This window comes from Musa acuminata, chromosome BXJ1-2 (genome assembly GCF_036884655.1).
Source record: "Musa acuminata AAA Group cultivar baxijiao chromosome BXJ1-2, Cavendish_Baxijiao_AAA, whole genome shotgun sequence".
NCBI lineage: Eukaryota > Viridiplantae > Streptophyta > Magnoliopsida > Zingiberales > Musaceae > Musa > Musa acuminata.
This window is the reverse complement of record NC_088328.1, coordinates 20456677-20480084: the sequence shown is the minus strand read 5'-3', so window position 1 is coordinate 20480084 and position 23408 is coordinate 20456677. Positions and strand designations below refer to the sequence as shown.

The following is a 23408-nucleotide window of genomic DNA, read 5'->3' as shown; positions in this document are numbered from 1 at the left end:
GTTTACAAAGTCATTGGTGATCTTGTAATCAAATTTTGGATTGAAATATAATTTTAATGATAAAATTTTCTATCTTGTCACATGGATATTTGAGATATTTCTCCAATAAAAGAATCAAAATATTGGTAAAGAATAATATTTTGAAAAATTTAGATTTTACTAATTTTGTTTATATAGATTGCATTAAAGGAAGAAAAAATAAGCACATAAAAATAATACTACAAGAAGTAAAAAACTCTTTAAGATTATTCATTGATATACGTTGACCACTTCATATTTTTTTGTTTCAATAGTAAAAGATATTTTATCATATTTATAGATAACCTATCAAGATATGTCTATATGTATCTAATACATAAAAAGTGATACTATTAAAATGCACATAAATGAATTCGATAGATATTTAGATAAAAAGTTAAATTATCAAATCTAATAAGAGAATTAAATTTTATGATAAATATGATGAGTCAGAATCTTGGTCTTTTTGTTAGATTTTTAGAAAATCGAGATATTTATACTCAGTATGCCTTTACATATATCTCACAATATAATGATATCGTTGAATGATAAAACAATATAATTATAGATATGATTGGAAGCATAATGAGTTATTTCTTTGTACTTGAGTCGATGTAAGGGTGAAACTCTTAGGATAGTTATGTATATCATAAACAAGATTCATAGTAAATAGATTTCTATTAGGAAATCTAGTTTTAGACATCTATATATTTACAATTGTCATACAGAGATAAGAGTCTTTAATTCAAATAAAAAAAATTAGATACAAGAACTATTTCTAGTTATTTTATTGGTTATTCAGAAAAATCCAGTAGATACAAATTTTATTACCTTAATCATGAGAAAAGTATAATCTAGTAATTTAATATTCTTAAAAATGATAAAATTAATTGGAGTAAAAAATCATGAAATATTAATTTTGATATAGAAGAAATACAAGTTGATGCTCGTTTATCATTCCCTATTCGAGAGATTATTGTTTCTCAAATTACTAAATAACAAAATAACATTAATGAACTCGTACATGATGTCGGTGCTAATGATCATGTAGAACAACCATAACATATATTTTTGAGAATATTTTAAAGAGAAACGAGACTTGTCGTTACTGATGATAATGTGATATATCTACAAAAATTAGATTATGGCATAGGAATCAAAAGGGACCTATTATCATTTTCATAAATCATTGAAAGCAATGATCCTAAAAGGTGGTACAATATAATAAAAGAAGAGTTAAAATTGATGAATCAAAATAGTATTTGAAAACTCATTGAATTACTCAATAATTATAAAAAATCAATTACAAATGAGTTTATAAGGTGAAACTTGACTCAAAAGATAATATCGAATAATATAAAGCCAAGCTTATGGTCAAAAATTTTTCTTAAAAAGGAGACATCAACTGTAATGAAATATTTTCTCTAACGAGATAGATGTGAAAATAATATTTTTGAATGAGAATCTACATGACAAAATCTACATTGAACAACTTGAAGGATTCGTATAAAATGAAAAAGAAAGTTAGGCTTGCAATTTTAGGAAATCCATTGATGATCTTAAATAAATTTTGAGATAATAGTATATAAAATTTTATGATATCATTACTTCCTTTGAATTTAAGAAAATATTATTGATCAATATATATATATATATATATATATATATATATATATATATATATATTTGTAGGTCAATGAGAACAAGCTTATTATATTTGTCTTATATGTGAATGATATTTTACTTGTAAGTAATAATCTTGGTTTATTATACAAAACTAAGGTATTTCTTATTATGAATTTTAAGATGATTAATAGGAATAAGATATGTAGATGAGACAACTTATGTTATTCGCATTGAAGATATTTAGGGATAGATCTATATGATTGTTAGGAATGTCTTAGAAAAAATATATTGATCGAGTTTTAGAGAGATTTAGTATGTAGTTTTGTTTAGCTAGTGATCACCTATAAATAAAGATGAAAAATTCAATCGTCCCAATAATAACTTAGAAAGGAATCAAATGTTAGTTTATTATAACGAAGGATGTTTGTTATGAATACATAATTGAAAGTCTATTATATATTCAAATATGTACAAGATCATATATTAGTTTTATAGTTGGAATGCTTGATAGATACCAAAATAATCTGAGAATAAAATATTAAAAAGTTATAAAACAAAGTGATGATATGTCTATTGACAAACGATTATATGGTTACATATATGAAATTAGATCTACTTGAAATGATGGGATATTCATATGCTGATTTTATAAATTATCTTGACGATAGGAAGTCTATTTTGTGATTCATATTCATATTAGTTGAAGGGGCAATTTCATCTAAAAGTATAAAGTAATCACTTATTACATCATTAATAATGAAAGCTAAACTTGTGATATGCTTTGAAATCATATATCAAGCTTTATGGTTGTAGAATTTTATCTCCGGACTTAATGTGATGGACTTAATTACCAGATCACCGAAGATATTTTAAGACAATATTGTAATAGTGTTCTTCTCTAAGAATGATGGGTACTAGAATGGTTCAAGCATACTGAGATAAGGTACTTGTGGTTAGAGAATATATTCAGAAATAATAAGTGTTAATTGAAAACTTAATTACCACTTTGATGATTGATGATCTACTTACTAAATTTTTACAATCTTAAATGTTTAAATAACATGGTTGGGGTTTGTGAGCAACTCGTAAAAAATATGATGATATATTATTATTTATATTTATATTTTATTTAAAGTTACTTTTTTTGCTATCATGTTTATATTTATATGTATATATATTATAGTTAAATGTAATAATAAGATTGTCTGAAGAAGACAAAAGTTATAACGATTATTAAGGAATACATTACGAAAGATCAATAGTATCATGGTATATAAAAGAAAATATGACATTGATAACATATAATCATTATGATTTATATTAGTAATAAAACTTAATGAAGTATTATTATATTTATTGGATTTATTGACTTATTTTAAAATTCATGATCATGTGTAAAAATTTTTAAAATCTAATTATATAAAATTATTTTTAAATATTTTATATTTTATATTTTATTAATTAATGAATCATGTGAAACAATATTAAATTATATTATCATGTTTAATTGATAAGATATATTATAATTTTGATTGATTTTTTATTATGATTATCAACTAATAAAAAGAAAATTCATAGTAAGATGCCTTAAGGAGATGATGTGAGGACCTCTTGTTAATCATTTCTCCAAACCCTCTAATCTCACTTATAAATAAATAAGAATTCTTATGGAGTACAAAACACACATAATCTATTCTCATTTCCCTTTAATCCATATTATATTATTTATAGTGATCTAGGATAAAAAAAGAGAAAAATATTTTGATGTATCTAACTATAAAATATATTTTATAAATAATCTTAATGACATGGAAAGATACACATCTTAATCTCGATTTATTATTATTTGATTTCATATTTTGACATTAAATTTATTTTACATAATAACATAATTATAAATTTGTTTTACATAATAACATAATTATAATTGTATGCTTCCACTCTTTTCTCACAAAATTATTTAACTGTTTATAGTCACTTATAAAGAGTGTTAACCCTTGATCATGATTAATTTCATAACTATTTTTTGCTCAATATATTTAAATAAAATGTTTCAAGAACTAGGAAACAATTAGAAAACTATTGAAAAATCCATTACAACACAAAACACTAATCTGCCAGTGACCTAAAACTATTGAAAAATCCATTACAACACAAAACACTAATCTGCCAGTGACCTATTTGTCTTGACAAACCTAAAGATTAATAGAAATGCTACTATAGCATTACATCCAGCATTAGACATGAACCATCAATCAGTTGTGTATCTGACCCAAGTTCCACTAGCGCGCTGGACATAAGGAATAGCCAAAATGTGCAGTATGAAATTATTTACAGAACAAGATAGCTTTGTTAGTATCATCTGGGAAATCATATTCTCTAATCTTCTTTGTCATAATCCTCGTCCTCATCTATCTGCATTGTTAATTGTACAAGTCTTGATGGTTCTATGCTGATGCTGCCTACTCCATCGGGAACAGGCCAAGCTGGGTGCTGTTCTTGCTTAGTCTCCATGGGTGAAGTTGCAGCTACATCAGTAACTGCAGTCGAGGAAGGATGTTCACTCTGATGAGTGCTTTCCTTCTCTGCGTCTTCATGCTGACCTGGCAACGCCGAGGGGGCCTCATCATGTTCACCAAACATGCTGCTGTCATCCTCATACTTCACATATCCTACATCTCTATGCCTTGTAGGTGGTCGTCCTCTACCTCTTCCTCTGCCTCTTCCACGTCCTCTAGGGTTAACATTAGCATTTGTCATAGCCTGTCATAAAGTCAGCTATCAGAAAAAGGAAAGATCTAATTACTTTGCAGAAAAATCAAGCAAATACGAGCACATATACTACCATCTTAGAGGACCTTGACTGGAGATCCTCATTGCTCTCAACTTCATCACCATGTGGTAGTGTCTTCCTGACCGTTTTCTATGACAGTCAGTGATTCATTATTCATAGAAATAGTACCATGGTCGTAAATGAACATGATTAACAAATTACCTTCTTCGACAAATTCCTTTTTCATCTTCACAAGGTTCCATGCCACCAAGGTTTGGTACCTTGTTGACAACACCAGTTAAGAAATCATAAGCATTGTAAGTCTTCACACACTGTTTTCTGTAAAGGTCGGAAAAAGACAATGACGAACTATTACTAATGACATCCACTGTTCCAATCAGCTACAAACTTGTTTAACTTTTTAAAGAGAATATGTAAGATAGAATAAAAGAATTTGCTATAAAATAAGATCAGTTCATAAATAGGTTTACCATCAAACTTAAATTATTACGCACATAATAAACTGCATGTGTTTTTTGGTGAGGAGCGAGTCTTGAAAATTTGTCAGGTGGACCTTTCTCCTGCGCGATGTGATGATTTTTGGTTTTGAAAGCCCGATTTACATGGGAGTGTTTCTACAAAATTTGCTTATGCTTTTCTCCTCCCTAACCAATGTGGCTCGGTTGACTAAGGGGATTGGTGGCGCCAATTGTGGAAGCTACCATCGATACCTCATATTAGGGTGTTTTGCTGGAAGCTTTTACACAGCCGCCTCCCCTTGGCTAAGAGATTTGTCAAGATGGGGATGGGTGAGTCATTCCTTTGTCCTCTTTGTGCTGATGCCCCTGATTCTCTTGAGCATTGTTTCTTTTTGTGCTAATTATTCATCTTCTTTTGGCAGCTTGTGAACTAAAAACTTCATCTTAATTTGCTTGCTCCTTCATGGTGTATGGGTGAATGGATCATTAAAGGGGCTGATTTGGAGGGTGAACTGGGACTCAAGGTCACTGCCCAAGGGGAGGTGCTGGTTTTATATTACGCAGTGTGAGTGTTAAGCCTATTTTTGTTGGATGTAGGTTTTTGGAGAAGGGAATGTGTGGGATTGCAAGCGGTTGTGGTAGTCGTGGCTAGATTGCAAGCGGTTGTAGCTGAAAGATTTCGGCGAGTATATGTGAAATCTGATTCATTTGATCCTTATCAATACTTTAAAACACATTTTGCATGTTCCATGGTCCATTAGAAATGTTATTCTTCATATTTGGGCCGCGTTGGATTGTTTTGATGTATATAACCTTTCCATGTGTATAGGGAGGGTAATGAGATGGCCAATTGGTCGGCCAGGTATGCTAGGGAGTCTCAGTCTTTTATTTTTATAGAGAGGGGAGTGGCCCTCTTGGCTGAGTTTTTTGATCCACTCTAATGCTAGGAGTGTCTTTTGTAATCCTTTGATATAGTTAATCAAGTTTAGTTTCTTTGGGAAAAAAAAGAAAAGAAAACATCCCCTACCACAAGGTCACCTCATTTTTGAACATATATCTCTTTTTATTGTGCAATTAATACCAATTGAATTACATAACTAAAGCTGGATAAATGAATCTTCTCCAACTGTTTAGCTCTATTAAAGACCACATCCATTAATCAAAAAATCATCAAGATCACTAATATTTCTAACCTGGCTGTCTTTGCTCTTCCTGCCCCTTTATCACATAATATTTCTCAACCAACAAAACAAAGTGAACATTTCATCAGCAACTGCAATAATCATTATCAAATACAAATGCAACAACTTCATAAAATCACTTAAGACTTCCAGATCCACTTCTGATTTCTGTTAACACCAAAAGTTTCGAGGATCTCTAGACAAGTAGGTTAAAGGGTTGCATTGAGTTTCATTGTGCTGAATCTTCGAAAAAGCAAATTATTCTCTCCCAGAAGGCATCCAAGTGAAGGCCTACTTAACAAGTAATGCAATGTGGAAACAACATGCATGCCAAAACCAAGGTAGTAACTGATCCCAACTGATCTCAAAGCAGAACCGATATGGACAAGTTATATTAGTTCCACGAATTTAATGTATCCATAACATGTAAGTTTCCAACCCCAACTCACTGTCCCACAGTTGCGAATCACAGATTAACTCCCACGTGCTCACTCCCAGGCATTCAGACCTACCATTTCTTATAGAGTTCCTGAAAGCGACTCAGATATTGAGATTCATTTCTAGAAGCATATGCTTCCTATCACTTTTCTCGAACAAACTCTTTATGCAAAGCCAATTGTACATGTTTACTGCACATATACATAAAGTTCCTGATGGAACCTCAGAAATTATTGTTTCTACAAGCATGCTTCCTGGTGCTATTCTTGAATAAATACTTTGTGCAACATAAGTCAACCATACATGTTTACTGCACATGTACTATGTATGACATTCTTAACTCACCTTATTTTTCTAGTCATATTCAAATATCAAACATTGAGGACCATCATGTTTAACATCGAATTTTCAGACGGGAATGCAACCATAGTACAAAAATAAAGCAAATCCAAGTACTAATATTTCAGTCCTGATATCCTTTGTTAAACTTATCATAAAATTAAAAACAGTGACCAGGTTAGACAACTTAATAATTGTTCCTTAGATATGATAGCAATAATCAAATCTGCTGAATTTTAAATATGAAACTGCAAGTTCACTGAGGAAAAAAAAGGTGTGAATTTTCTTACAAGTGTGATGAATTCAATGTCTTGGCTCCCCTATGAAGGGTGATTTCATATGTCCTGTCACAAAGATCTTGCAAGAATAACTCCAAAGCTTTTGCTGTCAGTCAGTCAACAAAGAAGACATCAGCCACTCATAAAATGGCTGCCACTTCCGCAAATAAAAGATAAAAATTACAATATTTCAAAGATAAGAACAGAAAGTATTGGCAGAGCTCTACTTGTTCTTTCACGATACGCACATACTGAAAAAGAGGAACTTTATTGCAGTAACTTGCAGAAAGTAAAAGCAAAAAATCATAAGACAAACAAGTGAAATAAAAATCACATACCAAGATGAATACTAACCGATCACCTACTCATATTTCTGAAGAAAAAAAAAAAAACAGAATCAAAGGATTCCCTTTGATTGTCCCGGCAAGAAAGTTGCCAATCATAGTTCCTCGTGATATAAACATTGGCTTCTCTTGAAATGTCACTAATGCAATATATAAGCAAACTAAATTGCAACTTCATTAGATTCAGCATGGTTCCATGTACTTGTTCTCTTCAGTAATAATTTAAAGGCTTAGTCAAGTTAAAACATGCAGTAATCATACGAACTTGATTTTATGCATCTAATAGATACATGTGCACCTATAAAACATTAAGAAAATATGTTTTTGCCAAATTGGGCACACAATACAACTGCACCAATTTCTGAAACGTGGATTCTTTTTTTTTTAAATGAAATGCCAATTATAGGCAAGATATGGCTCAAAACTCAGCAGGTATTGTTAGAGGAGGCTAACTATATCATGATAAATACAACTTGATTTAAGTTGCAAATGATCTCAGCACAGTGCCATCATTCGAAGGTCCATGATGGTCAACTTATGAAAGCCAATGTGAAAAGTATTGTCTCCCCACTAAACGAATCTTGGTCGACGGTAGCAGTCACAGGACTTCCGGTGCATTCATGCCTTATTAGTCAACTATAAAATTTCTAGTTAAGCCTTCTATCTTTTGAATGTCAAATGAACTGGATATGCAAAGGAACATAAATGAAACAGACATTTATGTTTCATTAAGGTTCGAAATTTTCTACGCATGAACTGGATATGCCAAACCTATGCATCAAGGTTCGAAATTTTTACAGCTACTGGTTTCCATGAGAAATCCTCATTATTGATTAGTGCACAGGCTGAAGCAGGTAAGTGGCTAGTAGAAAAGATGTTGACAGCTAGTAGTACAACAGAAATCTAGCCAAGAGATATAAGTCATCACAAACCCAATAAACTATCATAGTAATGTCAAAGCAAAGCACAGGAGATATGAAGAAATAGATCCTTCAAAAGAACAATGAGGGAGCAGAAACAATAATGCAAGTTCATCTCTTGTAAACTAAATAATGAGATACAAGTACTTCATCAGAGACAAAAGAGTATTCTACTGCATGGTGACTAGAACTGCTCAAACACTTACAAACAAGAAGAGGCACAGCCGATGCAATTTTGCCAACATCTTCATCTGCTTGCATTATCTTCTTTATTCGTGACTGTTGAAGCAAAAATAAAACAAAAGGCATCAGTTCCAACTCATTGCTCAAATGACAACACCATAGACAAAGCACCAATTTATTTTCCCAATGGCATGACAATGTTAAACAAAGAAAGTACAATAAGTGGTTTCCTCTAGAAGATCATATACAACAACCACCATGAAAAATTATCCTTTAGTGATACTTCATTGAAGTAACTTCAGAAACAATCATCTAAATCACAAAAGTAAGCCGAAAAAATAATTTGTTCTGATAAGTTGGGTCCAGGATAGACCGTTGCACTAAAGATCAATAAATTTTAATCAATAAATTTTTAAATGTATAGGATAAGTGGGAGGTGATGACACACAATGACCAATCCTGAAAGACACTTACCTAATATACCAGAAGCTAATGGTGCGCTTGCACCATGACATCTACAAACATGGACAACACAATACAGGGAAGCAAACATAATCCATACGACACCAAATATTAATGTCATGAATTCATTGACTGTCAAGAAATCAATTAAGACTAAATCTAATTATAAGAAATATCCGAAGTGAGACAATTGACGAAGAAAAAGGTTCACTTAGTAATCATCAGATTACAAAATAATGTTATGAGTATATGCATTCAATTGTAACACAGTACATTTAAATCCTAGGTACATAGAGAAAGAAGCAAAGGATTGTTGCCAACAGTCCATCACTGACACAGAAAAGGAATCAATAACTTAAAATGATATGGAAACGCTGTGTATTTTATGTATGCTTCCCAATATATGGGAAGCATCCAAGGAAACCAAGCTATCTAAATTAAAAATCTGATGGACTGTCGGATGGATCTTTTGGATAGAACACATTGCTCAGACCTTAGGATTATTCAAGCACATAAGGTGAAACTAAAAGCCAAAAGCAGTCGTACCATACAAAAGAAAGATTTGGATGAGAACACTGTTCACCACATGCATGTTTCTTTACCACCATACAATGATCCACCTCATGTGCGTCAGACGTATCGGCAAAGGTTGCAACCCTAGGCATCACCGTGTCAGTGGCTGAAAACATACTCACCTGTCCAGTTTCTTCACTGGCTAATTTAATCCCCAACCGATGGCTATTTGACTATTATTCTGACATGCAGCACCACAATAATTCCCTAAACTCACATGCTCTCAATGCGCCCATGGTTAATGGAGAAAAGAAACATAATCAACAATATTGGAAGATCCAAAATGAAAACCTAATTTAGGGCCTCCTCGATCAAACGAGCCATGAGGCAAATCAGAGATCCCACAGAAGAAAAGACCGATTCACAAATCAAACAACAGATCCACCAAAAATCCCTCAAATCATAAGAAAGCCTAGCGAATCCGTCGTTCCAAACGACGGAAAAAGACGAATGGTCAAATAAGGGGGAATTACCGCAGGGAACCGAGTACCGAGCTTCTTCCTCATCTCCTAAATCCTCTTCTGCTTCCTCCTCCACAAATTACCGATCCAGATCTCGCTGATGGATGCAAATTACAGATACAGCATCAGCAAGGGTGAAATTTACGCGAAGCAAGGTGAAAAAAGGGAGAAAGAGCTTTACCGGTCGCCGCATATGATGCCGTGGTCTTCGATCGTGATCTATCGTTCCATCGATCATTCGTCTTTACCTTGCCCCTGCCTTCCCTTCTTCTTCCTCGTTTCGCTCTCGATTTCTATGTACGAAATAGAACGCGAGCGTCGGATCGGAAGGAGATTCGGGGCACGGCTTCGACCTTTTCCCCGTTTCTTTTTCATTTCTTGCACTTGCGGTTTTTTTTATTTTTTTAATCGAGATAATTAGGCAAGTCACAGAACACGTGGCCACATCCGCGAGACTGTCACGGTTACGATTCCGCCGTCAAATTGTGATCGTTGACTTTGGAGATATTCTAATTGAGGTCCTTCAAATTCAATTATTCTTGGTAGACTACCTAATCTTTTAACGAATAAATTTGGATGATTTTCTCAGAAAAAAAAATCCTTTTTTCACTTTTTTTTTGAAAAAGCCTCCACATTTTTATTTTCTCTAAATCATACTTTTAATTTAAAAATATCCAAATTACTCCTAAGTTGTATTAGATGGTTGAATTTGGTTTAATCATTTAACCAATAGTTTGATCTGAAACAATTAAACAACGATTTCATATAACACTACATTCTATAAAGGACTATGGTCCAAATTAACTAAAGCAAACCTTTAGCTAATTCAATTCCAGACTATTTTTAGAATTAGAACAAACTTCATGTATTGCTTGGGTTAGTTCGGTTGACATGGCAAAAATTATTTTAATATTTTTCATTTAAGTTAAATGTAATTTATGAACTCTCATCTGACATAAAATATTTAAACTCATGTTAATAATATGTTTATTAGATTCTTATAATTCAATACACTTTTATTGTTGGACTAAACCTGAATGTGTCTTGTTTAGTGGCAGCTCCATCACACATTGCTCATGTATTACCATGTTTAATTGTTTTTAATTTTTATTTATGTTAAACATAATTAATCATAAGTAGTACAAAGGTTCAAAATATTTAAGTTCAAGTTAACAGTAATATACCATCAAACTTTTGTAAAACAATCCACATCTTTTTTCTTACTTATGAATTAAATCAGGATTTTTTTCCTACATCAAGTCATAATACAGTGTATATGAAATCTAGTTTAGTAGTAGTTTCATATTGTTCTAATCTCGCCTATGGATGCCTTTTTTTCATTTGAATCCCTCATAATATTCAATACTATTGATTCATAATATTGAAATTTAATTTATTAATAATAAATCCATCCACGACTGTACCCATTGAAACACTAAATCTGTAACACTGTTGCTTTTGAGTTTGAATTCATTCATCACTTTTGATAGTCGTCCTTTACACCGTGGTAAAGGGGTCATTACGGTTTGGTCCGATCCCGGGTGCGTAAAATTGTCCACGTTGGTGTTCGAGCGACGAAGATCGTCGTCTGATTCGATCAGGCTCAAACTCTAGCTTCGAAGATCGAAAACTCCTCTCGGTTGATCGCCTGCTTTTCTAGCGTCAGTCCCTGCACACGGGTTGGGGTTGGGAAGGGGGCTCTTGACTTCGATCCCTCTGAAGATTTAGTTAGAACTAGGTGAAAAAATCAATTCAGACTCCCCTGTTGGTGGCCCTATGATGGGTTTTTATCCTCCCGTTGGGGAGTCAACCGTACATGTCATGGCATCGGGCGATGGTGTTGTACTCGGTAACATCCTAACTTTCGCGGACCTATGTTGTACTTGGTCAGCGTTGTCCCGATCCTCACAGGACGATACTGTACTCGGTTGGAACTATCCTGATTTTCATGGGACGACACTGTACTCGAGTGGCGCTGTCTTGCGAAGATCGGATGGCACGATACTCGAATGGCGTCGTCCTGCGAAGATAAGATGACGTGATATTTGGTTGGCATCGTCCTGACTTTCGCGGGGTGGTTCTGTAGTTGGGTAGCATCATCCTGCGAAGATCAAACGGTGCGATACTTGATCGGTGCCGTCCCGAGGGATCGGAACGGTATTGTACTTTGGTGGTATAGCTCGTTATACTGACCTTGATATTGTCGGAGTTATGCACAGCGGTTGAAGGGCAAGCTGTCAAAATATGCCCTATCAACTAAAGTTTTATATCGAGTCACTCGCGGTACTCGGTGTCCGCATTTGCTATAGATGTTTGGTGCCTTCTATTATATATAATATGATTGATTTCTCCCTCGGACGAGGCGTTGGACCAAAGTATGATGACGATGGAGAAGGTAGAAAGAGAAAATATGAGACAGTGACACTGCAACTACCCAAATGGTACTCATTTCATCGGTCATAAATGCTTGATGAAGGCTCTCTTGATTTATCAACCTTCTCGGCTTCCATCCAATTTATTATTTATTCATAGGAACCGTGTAATAGCTTGTGATACAAAGTTTAAGTCCGCTGCCAAATTCAAGGATTTCATATATGTGAATAACAAATCATAGTTTATTAATTAGATACGAGGAACACAACATAATCATAACAAGCTTCTACTTAATCCTCTCACCTAAGCACTATACTTTACTCTTATTCCTATTTTCTAACAGATTTCTTCGTTGACTAAATGTCGAATTCAATTTTTTAGCTCACAGTTCACAGTCGACCGTCTCAACCAAGAGAGAGAACTTAACTACATGGAATTCTGAAAGTAGATCTACCACCATAAGTTTGTGACACTGACACTGTGAAGAACCTTCGTCGCTGCTGCCATCATCATCATCATTATCATCTTGTTCTTCCTGTTGTCTTAAATCTTTAGTTAGACTCTTGCAAATACATTATTATGATTCATATTATATCATTACCTTCCCAATTTGGTTAGGCAAAAGCCACAGGCAGAATTCTCAAGTAGTACCTCTCGACGTCAACCACTACCCATTTAATTGCTAGCATCCAAAGGCCTGCCATTTGATTCCCATGGCCATCGCCGGTAGTCGAAGCCGACCGCTCATCCGCCTATGGGTTGTCCTCGCCGCGGCGCTGGGGCCGGCGGCTTCCTCCGCCACCGGGCTCGGCTTCGAGTTCCACCATCGGTTCTCCGACCGCGTGCGGCAGTGGGCTGAGGCCCGCGCCATCCCCGGCGTCTGGTGGCCCGAGAAAGGCGCCGCCGAGTACTACGCCGCCCTCGCTCACCACGACCGCGCCCTCCGCGGCCGCTCTCTCGCTGACGCTGGCGGCTCGGATCTCACGTTCGTCGACGGCAACGCCACCGTCAGGCTCAGCTCCCTGGGATTGTAAGGCCCATGTTTCCTTGTGCTCCTCTTCTCCTCTTTCGGGTATAGGGCCTGCGAGTCCAAATTGTGATCTTTCTTCTCCGAAAAGATTGCTCTTTTGATCTGGTTGAATATTTGGATTCAGCTTGCATTACGCGATTGTGGCGTTGGGGACGCCGAATGTAACGTTTCTGGTGGCGTTGGACACCGGGAGTGATCTGTTCTGGGTGCCCTGTGATTGCTTGCAGTGCGCTCCCACAGAATACGGAGTAAGCCTATCGAATCCAATCCTTCTCTGTTCTAATCCTCGAAGCAGCTTTGTTGATCGGTAGTCCTGCTTATTGGTGGATTAAAGATCACAAAGTCACAAGGTCTTGGAAACATCGGTTGAGCATGCCATCTTTGTTGGCATGATACACTGTTTTAAAAAATGCCGGATTTAATGTTCATCCTTCTGATTGGAATAGTTAAGAGTGAACCAAAAAAGTTTAGAGATGGATGAGAAGTTTTTATTCCATTTTATTGTTTGTTTTGGTACTTATATCTGATTCATGTATTGAAATTGCAACAGAACCTTATGTTTGACATATACAGTCCCAGTAGATCATCGACAAGCCAATCCATCCTCTGCAACAACAGCTTATGTGACCTCCAAAATAGCTGCCCTGGAGCAACCAGCAGTTGCCCTTACATTGTTCAATACTTATCTGAAAACACTTCATCTTCTGGAGTCCTAGTTGAAGACATTCTGTACCTGACGATAGAGGACGCTACTGCTCGAGTTGTTGAAGCACCAATTGTATTCGGGTAGGTTGCCTTCAAGAAGCACAATCAATTTAGGCTTAAACTGGCTAATTGTGTTGGTAACTTTCTATCTGTTGAATCCTGCAGTTGTGGAGTGGTTCAGACTGGTTCATTTCTACGCAGTGCAGCTCCTAATGGCTTGTTTGGACTTGGCATGGAGAAGATATCAGTGCCCAGCATTTTGTCTAGTAAGGGATTGACTTCAAATTCTTTCTCCATGTGCTTCGGACGTGATGGTTTTGGTAGAATTACTTTTGGACATAAAGGTAGCTCAGACCAACAAGAAACTGCACTCATTATTGACAGCAGACAGTAAGTGTCATTGTTATCTCTGCTTTATTTCCATTACATTGTGGTTGGATCAATGATTCCATTGACTTTTTAGCATATCATGTTCATATAATAACTTTTGAATGTTTCTATGCAGCCCATCCTACAAAATCAATATAAATGGAATAATAGTCGGGAATAGTTCCACTGACATGGTGTTTAGTGCTATTGTCGACTCTGGTACCTCCTTCACATACTTGGCTGATCCAGCTTACACAAATCTCGCTGAGAGCGTAAGATGTTTACATCTTGACAAGGTTTAAAACCAAATTTAGATTATTTAGCAATTATGAATCTCTTGTTTCCTTTTTGAACAGTTCGATGAACAAGTTCAGGAGAAACGGTACAAAGCAGATGCAAATGCAGGTTTTCCTTTTGATTATTGCTACGAGTTGAGGTCATCATATCTACGATGAAACAAGCCAATCACTTGAAAGTTTAATCCTTTATAGACATTATCTAATATATTTGCTGATGATTTCTGCAGTCCCACGCAAACTACAATCTCAGGACCTAAAATAAATCTAAAAACAGATGGTGGAAGTGCTCTTCCCGTTAATGATCCAATTATTGTGATTGAGATTCAGGTAAATTCATCAATATGTTATCTGTCTATTCTAGCAAGCAATATATGAATTTATTTGCTTGTGTTATGCAGAAAATGCAGTCTGTATATTGCCTGGCTGTTCTGAAGAGCACTGGACTGAATATAATTGGACGTAAGATTTCCATACACCCTTTGCAACATATATCAAAATTTCTTATTTCTTGTTTCATATTGAAGATTATAATTTCCTGGTAGAAAGACAAAAATCTTGATTTTGAATCATAAGTGTACTTTACTCCTAGTTATTTCATACTCTAAAACTTCAGGGTGATATAATTAACAGAAGATCTTAAAGAAGTTCGAGAAAAATATTTCTAATCTATATCCTCCTAGACTAGATTTTGTGCAGTAAATGATCTGGCTTTTTTGATAATAGGATTAAATACTGAAGAAAGTCATTTTTCTCCAATTAAATCTGGAATCTGACACAAATTTACATGCTTTCATGCAGAAAATTTCTTGACAGGGCTTCGCGTAGTCTTTGACAGAGAGAGGCTGATCCTGGGTTGGAAGAATTTTGACTGTAAGTATACACCCACTTCATAACATATTTCACAAGTCAACTCCGAAGCAGATTTGAGTGAGATTACCAATCCTTAACTATGCAGGCTACAGTTTGGAGAACTCTGGCAATCTCTCTGTGCACAATTCTTCCACAACTCATCCAGCTGCTCCTGCACCAAGCACTTACACTCAGGAGGCCACAAAGGTCAGGAGCAATACTGCTCAGGCTCCAGCAGCAGTTGCGCCTTCAATCCATTCATCACACTTCTTTACAAGTCTCTTCCTGACATCTCTAATTTTCTCTCTGGTCAGCCTCTAATGATTTCATTTCAGACTCTAAGCCTCATACCAAAATTCACACAGGGAGCTCAGTGATTATAATGTTTTCTTTTTACCTTAATCCTTACTATACTTCCAGTCCCATGAATTGTCTGATGTATAAATTGCAATTGATGCCAATAGAAATCATTCCATGTAAAGATAGATGTTATAAGTTAGCTGTCTGTAATTCTTGCTAGCTACTATTAAATGTCAAACTTATATAAGAAAGTCATCTTTCTGCGGAAAGAAAATCCACATTATGGTAGCTTATGATTTACGATTGTTGTTTCAGCATAACAAATCATGCCAAATTTCTCATGACATTACTAAATCCTGCTGGGAAGAAAAATGAAGAAAAAATAGTATGTTTCTTCTGATTAAATTGAGTTTTTTCTCCATTTTTCATCTTACGTTTGTGTGTTGTCTTTTAAGTCGATTTTCTATTTTAAAAAATGAAAATAAGAAAATTATGTCAATATATTCAAATTTAAAGATAATCCCTCTTCCTATTAATTTTGGGTAGCAAAGTCATTTTGCTGATGAAAATAAAGATGGAGATATAGATAGCAGCATTATCTACGGGCCTTTTTGGTTGCAAGGACACAAAACAATAATATCATCACATAATACTAACAAAAGCACAATACAGGAAAAACTTTTCACTTTTCTATGGGCTTTTTGGTTGCAGGGAAACAAAAAAATAATATTTTTTATTAAAAACTTTTTTATATAAGATAAATTAAATCTTTTTGTATTAGAAGAATAAATTATTATTTTTTACAACAGTCCTATTCGGAAGACATAACGAAAAGTTATCAAATGAGGTTATGAGTTCTCTTTATTTTTTGAAGTATATATTATGTAATATTTCATAATATTTTCATATACAGCAAGCATGTTTTTCCATACCAGATTAGTATTTATACTACAAATACGTTTCTCGTACCAAAAGGGGAGTAGCGGCTCTTGATCTCCGTATCCTAATCATCCTACGGCAGTGGTTTTCTCGGCCTTGATGGTAATTAAATGGTTGGCAAGGGGCTATTAACCGGCCAAAAATCGAGACGGAGCCCTAAGCCGGAAGGAGACCAGTTTTCCCGGCTCCATCGAAGGATTGGCTGATACAAGATGAAGCGGTCTGCGGAGGTAAGGCAGTGCGGGGAGCCCACTCGATCCCCTTCTTTCTTTGTATTCGTTTGTGTCCGCTTTCCTCGGGTTTCTCCTCCGCGCTGACTGGTTCGTTTGGGGTCAATATCTGCGTGTTTGTTCGGTTTTATTTGGACCTCTTGATTTCCAGATGCAAGTTGGCCCAACTTGGATCCCTTGTTCCGTTTTCTTCTCTACTTAATCCTTTTCCATTTGAAGTTTGAAATACTGAAGGACGAAGATCATATATGCACAGAGTATATGCTTCACCTCGAATTGGAGATTAGTTAAGCAGGTTTTATGATCAAGTGTTTCTATATCTGAATATTGTTAATGCTATCTCACTGCAGGTTGTGGTAGTGGGAGTGACCAAAATGGACTGGTTCATGCTAGTGCCATTGAAGCTTAATATTGATCTCAGATGCAAGATTTCTGCTTTGTATTTGGACAGATGCTTGCTCTGAAGAGTATTTTCTGTCTTGTAGCGCTGGATTATGGATAGGAGTTCTAGTGTCATGCTATAGCCTTACAATGTATCTCTATGATCCCAATATCTTAGGCAGCTGTTAGTTTCATCTTTATAGGTAGACTAATTGTAGGATCTAATTAATAGATCGGTATATTCTTTTATTATTTATTGATAGTGTGATAAGTGCTTAACCATCTTGTCCATTCTTACTCATGAGTTACCCATTTTGATGGCTGTGGTGCTATCTTGTAATAACTATATTTTAGTCAAATTAACATGTCTAATAAAAAAATTTGACAGATTTTTGCATTAGGTTCAGCTTAAGATTTTCCGTGAAGGCTTTGTTTTGGCATTTTATGTTATTGCAGTCGTTTTTTCTCTTTCCTACTTTATGTTTGGCTTCTTGTTGTACTTAAATCCATTATATGAGTATGGTAACTCAAACAGAGAGCAAGAGTTCTAGTCAAGTCATGAGAAACTAAATTAATATTTGAAAGGGTCCTGTTTTTGGGTTGTTTGGTGTATTTGCATCTATTTAAACTTGTAACATAATTCTGTCTATGTCGAGTTCTCTATACTATTAAATGGATATCTCTTCGCAACAGGCACTTTGCTGTTTTTCTTTCTGGCACTAATTATGTTAATAATCTGGACTTTTTCTAATGTAAATGCTTCCAACAAGTGTTCAATTCAAGACTGATTATTTTCTCTTTGTTTTTTTTCTTTTTTTTTAGTTGCTACCTTCTGTTTCTGAATTCCTATCTCCAAGCCTCATTAATTGGCCCACATTGGCCACTACAAAAGGGTATCTCCGCACGCAAATTACTGTTAGCATATTTGGATTTTTCATGCTGAAAAGAGCCTCTGACAGTAAGTTCAACTCTCAACTTGAGAGTTGAGACAGCTCCATTTGTTGGAGCTATTCTGGTAGTCAGCATCTACGCTTCAATTAAAATCTTTTTATTTGAGAAGAAAGCACAGAGAGTAGAGTGCTGTCTCAGTTGCTCACTGTGAGTTTTGCTAAGTCTGATAGAGAAAGGAAAATTATTCATGCATGAAACTGGAAATGTAGATAATTTCACTGACAAGTTGTAGGAGAGTTTACTGGCATGTTTACTGATTAATTTCTGAGTCAGATAAGGATGTCAGGTATGTGGTTATAGCTATGTTGCTTGCTTGCTGGTATACTTATCTGGTAGTTGAATAACAATATATAGATTCTTAACTATAATGCAATTTCCCATTGATTGTATCTTGAAACAGTCACATGCTAGTGTTGGTATTCTGTTCTTGTTTGACAGAAAACCATGAGTGTTTAATGAATTTATTCTTTGCAAAATAACAAAAATCAAAGTAATTTAAAGCATGATTTTAGATCTGAATACTGGGCAGCATGCAACGTAAGGGATCAGGAGAGAGAGAGAGGTTATAAAGAAGACGACAACAGTTGTTAAAATTTTAAAAGAAATTGCTGCAATTATCAGACTAGTTCGGGCGAAAAACCCTTCTCTACATACCGGCTCAAGACTGGACCAATAAACACTGTCTGGTATGTACCAAAATTTGATACCATTGAAGAAATATCACAATGTTGCTAAGGAAGCAGTCAATTGAGATCCTCCATTTTAGTAAAGATCAGTTGTTAATCTGCTTTAATGGGATAGCAGTAAGGGAAATGTCTGCTTAATTAGTTGTATTCTACCACATGAATTGAAGAGGTTGTTTGGTTTTACAGGATGGATATATGCTGGCTAACTGCTTTTGTAACAGAGGCAAATATGGGCATACAGGAGTAAGGGAGCATGATCTGATATTACTGACGCTGCACTGAAAGCTTGCTAAGAAGAAATAGAGGAGCTCCTTGTTATCACTTTTATGCTCCAACAATGTAATTATATATTTGTAAGATATCAATGTTTTTTTACAGTTGATCACTATAAATTTGACTGTAGTGATGATGATTGTGGAAGCAGCAAGGTTCACTGATATCTTGTTGTAATTGTGTGGTTATCATACAATCATCCTTGATCATGACTTTGTTTGAATGCATTACTTTTTTACTTTTATTGTGAGATACGTGGAAAGCAACTTCCATCTTAGTTTTGGATACAAGAGATGATCCCAATGAGGTAAAAAGTTGTGTGGTAAGATTTCCGAGATGATCTATTTCCTCTGTTCACAACAAAGCAGGTGGATGAAAATAATAATAACTTAGTTATATTGTTGCTTGCAAGCTGTTCTTGGAAACATAGGTAAACTGAATTCTGATATCAACCTTTTTTTAACCTACAACTTAGTCTGATGGATCAATATGCATATTAAATATAAAAATAGTTCTTCAATATGAAAGAATTTTTTTCTGGGCAGTTTATGTGGTTTTTGTGGCCTTGGCTCTGAGTTGTAATTGGTCAACTTATTCCCTCTTTGACAATGCAGGTTCAGGGTTTCAAGCCTTTGTCAATAATTTTCCTGGGTGAGGCAAGTTTCAAGAGACAAAGCCTTAACATGGATTTTATCTTCCCTCCTCTTTGGAAAGCTTGTTGAGAACAGTTGCAATCTGATACCAGATTCAATGGCTTAGAACTCTGATTAATTATGTGAAATCTTGTTCACAAAATGCTACAGATCCAGAACTGTTTTGATAACATGGTCTTGTTCCTTGATTTCCTGGCATGCATGTGAGTAAATTTGAAGTAGTTTCTATAGCTGGATGCTATTTTGTCATTGGATGACAGAACTGACTTTTTTGGCCCACAACATTAGCCTTTCAGCCAGGCCTTCAATATCACCTGAAACGGAAGATGTTGTTTACCAAGAAACAGTAGTGCAAGTTGAGACTGCATTGTCATATACCCCCTTCTAAACAAGTATGTCTGTTCCATCTTATACTTTGATCCTAGGCTTGTGTGTGTCAAGGATCTAGGTTGTGGTTGAACCTTATCCCAAACAACCATGGTAGTAAAGTGTGGTCTTCCAGGATCTATCTTGCCAGATGGTTATGACCGACTCTGTCGGTGATCTTGAGTCAGAATCCATCTGGTTTTGCCACTTTTCTTGAAGGACTGATGAGCTTCCATGACCATTTCTGTCGGTGATCTGGAATCAGAGCCCATTTGGTTTTCCCACTTGAAGTGAAACTGCACCTGATGAGCTCCCAGGCTTGTCCATCACTCTCGCCTGGACTGCCTTCATCATAAATCCAAGCCAACCAACCCTGTCTTGGTTGCTGGCACTACAGAGAGATCAGGAGCCATGTGCAGGGACACATGACCATGTGATCCCTCTCATCTAATAATTCCAGTGAACTGGAGCACCAAATGGTTCGCATTGCAAACGAAAAATGGACCAAAATTGCCACAGATAAGGTCTAGAATATAGCTATTGGGCACCCCACAAGGTATGGATGTGACTGCATCATGCCATGTGCAAAGCTTGCATCCATTATTGGCTTTCTCCTTCTCGTATAAATCCCCACCATGGATCTTAGCATTCAGTAAAGAGAACTAAGCTTGAGGCAGTTTTATCTTAACGATGGATAGCGGTGTTGGACTTGTGCTGTTGATGGTATTGGCGGTGAGCTCCACGTTCTGCGTCGTGGAGGGCTTCAAGCCATCGGGATGGACGAAGGCCACCGCGACGTTCTACGGCGGAAGCGACGCCTCGGGAACGATGGGTGGGATATCCGTCGGCGTCATGCATTGTTGTATCTTGTTAGCTTAATCCGATACGGCGCTGAGTCGCGGTGGATGGTTTGTAGGTGGAGCTTGCGGGTACGGCAATCTGTACTCGACCGGGTACGGCACCAGGACGGCAGCTCTGAGCACGGCCTTGTTCGGCGACGGCGCAGCGTGCGGGCAGTGCTACAAGATCATCTGCGACTACAGGGCGGACCCGCGGTGGTGCCTCAAGGGCGTGTCGGTGACGATCACGGCCACCAACTTCTGCCCCCCGAACTACGCCCTCCCCAACGACGACGGGGGGTGGTGCAACCCTCCTCGCCAGCACTTCGACATGGCGCAGCCCGCATGGGAGAAGATCGGCATCTACCGCGGAGGAATCGTGCCGGTGATGTTCCAGAGGTGAGTCTCCTGATTTCCCGGTGACAGTCTTCGTCTTCCTGGTTTCGTCGAGTGCTCGACCGATGGGATATTGACGCAGGGTCCCGTGCAAGAAACATGGTGGCGTGAGGTTCACCATCAACGGGCTCGACTACTTCGAACTGGTTCTCGTCAGCAACGTCGCTGGCCCTGGATCGGTCCAGTCCATGTCCGTCAAGGGATCCAAAACCGGGTGGCTGCCGATGTCCAGGAACTGGGGCGCCAACTGGCAATCCAATGCCTATCTCAATGGCCAGCCTCTTTCCTTCAGAGTCACCACCACGGACGGGCAGACGCTGGTCTTCAGTGACATCGTTCCGTCTAACTGGGGATTTGGGCAGACCTTCTCCAGCCGCTTGCAGTTCAGCTGAAAGGCTGGGAAGCTTCCGAATCTAAGATTTAGGTTGGCTGCGGCATGCGAAATATTTTGCTCGACTTGCCCGCCGTCCTGCGAAGTACGTGTGTTGTGGATCGAAGCTGTCGCTTGAAGCATTAAGTGGAGGTTATCTTGCTCGCTTCTCTTTGAAGATTAAGAGAACGTCAATGGCATTGCTTTTGCTGTGAAATAAATGCTGAGCGTTGTATTAAAAGAATATATATATATATATATATATATATATATATATATATATATATATATATATATATATATATATATATATATATATATATATATATAACTTGATAAACTCTTGTAATAACATATTTGTTGCTATGAATTTTAATAATAAGACCATGGAACGAAAAGGTACAAATGTTTGGCTATTAATCTTTTTGAATCTTTTTAAAATTAACATGGGTTATAAAAAATAATGGTAAATTATAATCATGCCACAATAGTTTGTACTGAATGTTGGAGAAGGTTTGAGTCAAGATTAAGCCTATTCTCATTAGCTTCAATAAAAGTATTCTTCAAGGCATCTTTTCCTCTCTCTCTCTCTCTCTCTCTCTCTCTCTCTCTCTCTCTCTCTCTCTCTCCCCCATCTCTCTCTTTGATAGAGCAGGTGTGATTCCGACTCGCTAATAATTGCTCACTCCTTCCAACCGCTGTTATCCAGGGAGGTTTTGCTGGATTTCCATCGTATAAAGATACATATAGTGGAATGTGATGACATTTGTGCTTTGGCTTTGACTAGTGTTCTTATGCCTCATCATTAATATTTCCTGTTCTGTTGAATGATTCCTCCTCTACCAATCTCTAGCCAGCATCTAGCTACTCTTCATTCAAGCTAAGTTTGCAGATCTGCTGCAATCAATCACTCAGTAAATGAAGTACCAGTGCGTTTAAAGTACACAATGACATAATCCAAGTCATAACTCCCTCTTCTTCTTCTCCCTATAGATTACCACCTACCCTTCACCTCCTTCAGACGACCTTTCCCTGCTAAACTTGTACTCCATTTCGCCATTAAGGAAAGCCCAGCCTAAGCATCTCCTTTTGCAGCTCTGCACCTTGAATCAATCTCATGGCTCAAGAGTAAAACTACGTACGCTTTATATTTATTAGTCATGAGGACTGAGCAGTGCATGCGAGAAGGTGGGTTTCTGCAGATGAGCTCCAGGTTATAGAGGAGGAAGCCTTCATGGTGCAGGGCATGGACTTCTCTGCAATGTGGAGAGGTCAAAGAAGACCCCCTCGAAAAGATTGGTGTAAGAGAAGACACTGTGTCTTG

At 36.5% G+C, this 23408-nt stretch overlaps 3 protein-coding genes and 1 long non-coding RNA gene across 4 annotated transcripts; 3 read left to right on the top strand and 1 right to left on the bottom strand.

The window, feature by feature from the left end:
* Positions 1-3695: 3695 nt before the first annotated feature.
* On the bottom strand, positions 3696-10448 carry LOC135597538 (uncharacterized). The gene is made up of 7 exons (XM_065090599.1): positions 10257-10448; positions 10088-10172; positions 8603-8675; positions 7145-7238; positions 4640-4756; positions 4490-4556; positions 3696-4407 (listed from the first exon to the last, which is right to left on the bottom strand). The coding sequence occupies exons 2-7, from the start codon at positions 10118-10120 to the stop codon at positions 4024-4026; spliced, it is 768 nt and encodes a 255-aa protein (XP_064946671.1). The 5' UTR covers positions 10121-10172; positions 10257-10448; the 3' UTR covers positions 3696-4023.
* Positions 10449-13029: 2581 nt separating this feature from the next.
* On the top strand, positions 13030-16300 carry LOC135597531 (aspartyl protease family protein 1-like). Its single transcript, XM_065090578.1, has 10 exons — positions 13030-13478; positions 13603-13726; positions 14029-14264; positions 14349-14573; positions 14689-14824; positions 14909-14988; positions 15079-15178; positions 15250-15310; positions 15650-15721; positions 15807-16300. The coding sequence occupies exons 1-10, from the start codon at positions 13162-13164 to the stop codon at positions 16019-16021; spliced, it is 1566 nt and encodes a 521-aa protein (XP_064946650.1). The 5' UTR covers positions 13030-13161; the 3' UTR covers positions 16022-16300.
* A 491-nt stretch (positions 16301-16791) lies between these two features.
* LOC135597541 (uncharacterized) lies at positions 16792-19704 on the top strand. The gene is made up of 2 exons (XR_010481300.1): positions 16792-17169; positions 19374-19704. It is a non-coding gene; the product is annotated as an uncharacterized LOC135597541 (long non-coding RNA).
* Positions 19705-21124: 1420 nt separating this feature from the next.
* LOC103971167 (expansin-A11-like) lies at positions 21125-22323 on the top strand. Its single transcript, XM_009385127.3, has 3 exons — positions 21125-21311; positions 21396-21717; positions 21797-22323. The coding sequence occupies exons 1-3, from the start codon at positions 21170-21172 to the stop codon at positions 22104-22106; spliced, it is 774 nt and encodes a 257-aa protein (XP_009383402.2). The 5' UTR covers positions 21125-21169; the 3' UTR covers positions 22107-22323.
* The last annotated feature ends 1085 nt before the right edge of the window (positions 22324-23408 follow it).